Below are 4,548 nucleotides of genomic sequence, written 5' to 3'. Positions count from 1 at the left end.
GAGGGCGCCTCCTGGCCGCCATCGGCAATCTTCGCCGCCGCCGCGCTCCTCACGGCCGCCGGGCCGCCGCCGCCATCTTCCGCCTCCGCACCCCAGCTGACGCCAGCGAGTCGCCGCGAAGGCTAAAGCGGCCTTCTTGCGCTCGCGGGGCACTCTGGGAAGCCGGCGGTCGGCCTGCGGTGGCTCCGCCTTCTGGAGTCTCAGCCGGCTCGGGAGCGCCGAGGGGTGGGGCTGCGTCTGGCCTCGGTCTTTTGCATATTGCCCCCAGTAGCCTCCACCTCCGCAATTCGAGCGTCAAAATTAGTCAATATCTGAGGCGTTTAGAAGTGATAAAATATACTGAAAGGAAATACGACTGTTGGAGCTGTTTTCTACGTTGCACTCTAGAAAACTATACTGAAAATAGGCTCACAGTAGAGTGTTCTGGCTGAAAAATGATTTGATTTGCGGTCTTTAAATTACGTCCCCAGAAAGCTTGTGCGGAATTCTCCTTTCGGCCGGGGCCGCTGTTCCCCCAAGCCGACTAACCTGATGTGCCGTGACGTCATAAAGGCCCGTGATGTTGCAGGGCCTTGCTTAAGTACCACCTCCCCCTTCTCGCGGAGGTCGGTGAATGGAAGGACTGGCGGACCTCTCACCCTCTCTGCACTTGGTGGCGGTCCGGGGGATTTTAGGGGTCCAGAAGAGGCTAAGTGAACTATTTTTGCACAACCTTCCAGCCTTCGGTCCGTTCCCGACTTTTGGTTGTTCAGTCGCTCAGTCTTATTGGACTCTGCGATCTCATGGACTGCAGCACGCCAGTCTTCCCTCTCCTTCACAATCTCCAGAATTTTGCTCAAACTCGTATCCACTGAGTCGGTGATGCCATCCAACCGTCTCATCCTGACTAGGTTTTCCTTTTGATAACGCGGGCCGCTCAGCACCACCCGTCTCTCTCCGGCTCTTAGGGCGCCAGACCTGCCGTTCCAGTCATTCCAGGACGGCTGAGCGGACAGCCCTTTGTCAACTAAAGCGGGATCGCAAATGGTCTATACCTGACCATGCCCTCCTTGTTGACTGCCCGAGATGTCCCAGACCTGAGAGCCCACATATGGACTACAGACATGCTCATTCATTCATCTTTGAAAAGCCCGGGCGCCTCCTAGCAGCCACGGTAGTAACAGAATCCAACATTCACTAAGCACTTACTGTATGCCAGGTACAGTACTTCCACCCCATTCTCCAAAGCAAGAACGGGTGGGCTGCAGCCTGGAGCATGGAAGGGCAGGAGGAGCCAGAGGCTGGGTGTGGGAGAGGACACCTGAGTACAGACGTTGGGGAAGGACACCCAGGGAACATTAAGAAGGGACAGTCAGGGTCTCTGAGAAAGACCAGGGTGTGAGGCAGGCATGGCGGGGAGGAGACTTTTCAGCTGTTCTAGAGCCTCAGAGAACTTTCCAGACCTACCTGCCTGGCTTCATAATCCAGGGAGCCCCACTTCCTTGAGGTGGACAGGAAGCTGAGGTCATCCCATCTCTGCCTGTTTCATAGAGAATGCCCTGTATGGGGGCCTAGCATACAGTGGCTGCTCAACCAATGCACATTCTTGACACTGTTACAGGTCACCCCCAGATCATTTATCGGTCACAAAAGGAGAACACAAACTCATCTTTTATAATGGTGAGGCCAGTTGATGTACCCTTGACCTGGGGAGAAAACCCAGCCACTCAGTGGGGGTGAGTGAGGAGGCTGTGGGTCCCTGAAATGTGCAGTGAGGTCTAATGCATTAGCTATATGTGACTCCTAAGTTCTGGAAATGTGGCCAGTGCAGCTGAGGAATGGAATTTTAAACTTTATTTTTATTGAGGTAATTTGTATTGAAGTAGGGCCGTGTGGCAAGCGACTGCTGTACCAGTAATCCCCGTCTAGCGCTTACTTCCATGTTAGGGAGACACTCGACCCAGGGGAGCAAATGAAAGTTACTGTCACAAAAAAGGAAAATGGGGGGAAACAGTTCTAAATCTGAGACAAAGATGCGGAGAAGGACCAGGCTCCGCACTTCTGGGGACAGTCGGAGACTTTATTTTACTTTATTTTATTATTTTTTAATTGGAGGATAACTGTTTTACAATGTTGTGCTGGTTTCTGCTGTTTTTTGGTTTGGGTTCATCTTCTGTTGGGAACTTCAGAAGATGGCTGGATCTCACAGAACGCTGTGAGTGTCACTTGGGACCTGTCTGGGATGTGTGAGTGGCATTGGAGCTGGGAGCCCTGCTTATGGCTTACTGAGAAGGTTCTAGAAGGGAGACAGTGAACAAGCCAAGCGGAGTTTCAGGTAGAGAGCACCGCGGGAGCAAAGGCCCTGAGGCAAGCCTGTGGCTGATTATTGGAGGCAGAGCGAGGAGAAGCCCCATGCCTCTGGAACACAGTGAGCTAGGGAGACCTGGGGACCTGGAGGACACCTTTGTTGAGGGGTGATAGGGAGCCTGGCGGATTGTGAGCAAGGGAGATGCTGACCTGAGTTAACAGGCTTGTCGTTTTACTGTAACTATCATTGTTTTCTTGTTACTGCATCATTTGGCGCATAGGACCCCCAGGGTCTCATGCAAAGCCCAGAAGGCCTTCATCGCACCTGCAGCCCCTTGTGCTCACCCACCCAGACCCTGGGGCCCAGAACCCAAGGCTGAGGCTCCAGGGTTTCCTGCAACCCTGAGCCCTCCAGCCGTGGCCCCCATCCCAGAGTACCTGAATCTGTCCCCGGTGAGCCTGCGTCACTCCACAGCCTTCCTTACCCCTACAGTGTCCCCAGGGTCAGTCCTGGACGGAGAGATGGGCGCCAGCGTTCAAGGCTGTAGGGCAACTGCAGAGGCCCCAGGCCTCTTGGCCAGGTTCCGAGGCTGAGCCAAAATTCCTGAGATTTTGACATGCCCTTATCTCAGCTGACCGGGAATTTGAACCCAGGTGGGGCCCACTGAGGTTGTAAGATTACACAGAACCACATAGTTCTGTAAGCCTCAGGTCCTGAGGGGAGTTTCTCAAATTATAATATTCTAAGCTTTTGGAACCTCAGGGTTTTGAATTTTCATATGTCTGATCTGAATTTCTGGGTTTCAGGAGGCTAAGAATATAGTGTGTTCTCAGTTGTTCAGTTGTGTTCGACTCCTTGCTATCCCATGGGCTATAGCCCACCAGGCTGGCTCGAGCCTCCTTCCCACTACTGCCAGCCCCCACAGTGCCCTGGTCCTGCCCCCTGTGGAATCTGCAAGGAGTCCACCAGTACAGCCCCCACCCAAACAACTCCCCACCTAGACACTGAGAAACCACCCTGTTCCCATACTCAGCCACACTGTCTGGTTGACCACTGGTCCCTATTTCACAGATACTGAAACTGAGACCCGGATGGGAAGGGACTCACCCAAGACCATCCAGCTAGGACTTGAGCTCTGAAGAAAGGAGCCTTCACATAGCATAGAAGATGCATAGTCAGAGAAAGAGTCAATAGACATTGAGAAAGTGGGGCACTGGGAGGGGTGTTCCTGGGAAGGGCAGGGTGAGTAATCTCTTAAGCCCTCACAGATCACCTGTCAAATGTTTCAAACTCCTACTTATGCTTCAAAACCCCACTTCCCATGCCCACTCTTACATGCCTCTTTCCTTTACCCCTCCAGGGGAGCACCCACTCCCTCCTGGGGTTCCTCCACCCCAGACACCTCTCTCTGTCCTGTACGTGTTCACATGGGGTGGGAGTGTCTATGCCAGGGTCTGTCTTCCCAGGGATGGGCAGGGCCAGAGCCAGGAGGGAGTCAGTATAGCTTAGCAAGGGATTGGCCCAGTGACCCTGTCATAGAGCTTTTGATAAACAAGTAAATAGGTGTGTGAATGAATGTTACTGAAAAAGTGAAATTTATTCCTTTACCAATTTATTGATTTATCTGCACAAGCAGGCAGCATGTATTGAGTGGCAAGTGTGTGCCTGGCTTGGTTCCCTTGGTGTCCTCAACTCTACCCCCAAGGCATCTCCTGACTTCAACTCTCTGATGTTACATCTTCTCCCCATTCCCACCATCCCCCAACCCAGAATCTAGGGTCCCTTCTCATCCCCCACTTCCCCAACCTATCTGATTGATCTCTGCACACTTTCAACCACTGACGGTCCCTCCAAGTCTTTGCACTTTTTGTTCTGCCAGGACAAACAATACCCTTTGGACTGGCAAACTCCTACTCCTCCATCAAAGTCCCAGCGCCAGTGACCCCCTCCGCTGAAGAGCCTGTCCTACTTCCCTTGCCTACCACCCAGCTAGGAGGGTTTCCAGAAGCGGACCTAGACTGGGAGGTGCTTCTAAGCATCAGAGAAGGGTCCCCCCTCCCCGCATTAGTGTCCAAAGGGAATTAGGGTCTCATTCAACCATTGTCCCCCTCCCATCATCATGTAGAAAGGTTAGTTGAGGCCCAGAAAGCATGGGGAGAGCCGCCCGGAGGCTCCCAGCACTGAGTAGGAGAGGGTGCCGGGTCTCCGCTGTGCGGGGCCCCGTCCCTCCCGGCCTCAGTCTCCCTGGGGTTCCGAGGGGG

The 4,548-nt window shown here is 53.5% G+C and overlaps 1 protein-coding gene across 1 annotated transcript in view; it reads right to left on the bottom strand.

Moving 5' to 3' along the window:
• Nucleotides 1-1,042, bottom strand: part of TMEM259 (transmembrane protein 259) — a 7,996-nt gene extending 6,954 nt beyond the window's left edge. The window contains exons 1-3 of the mRNA XM_010844644.1: nucleotides 1,035-1,042; nucleotides 529-648; nucleotides 17-154 (exon numbers count right to left, since the gene is read on the bottom strand). Coding sequence (XP_010842946.1) covers nucleotides 17-154; nucleotides 529-648; nucleotides 1,035-1,042 — 266 coding nt within the window. The remainder of the gene's footprint in view (nucleotides 1-16; nucleotides 155-528; nucleotides 649-1,034) is intronic.
• Between the last annotated feature and the right edge of the window lie 3,506 nt (nucleotides 1,043-4,548).

This window comes from Bison bison, unplaced genomic scaffold (genome assembly GCF_000754665.1).
Source record: "Bison bison bison isolate TAMUID 2011002044 unplaced genomic scaffold, Bison_UMD1.0 scf7180017864203, whole genome shotgun sequence".
Classification (NCBI taxonomy): Eukaryota; Metazoa; Chordata; class Mammalia; order Artiodactyla; family Bovidae; genus Bison; species Bison bison.
Note: the sequence above shows the minus strand (reverse complement) of the source record. Positions and strands in the feature narration are given on the sequence as shown.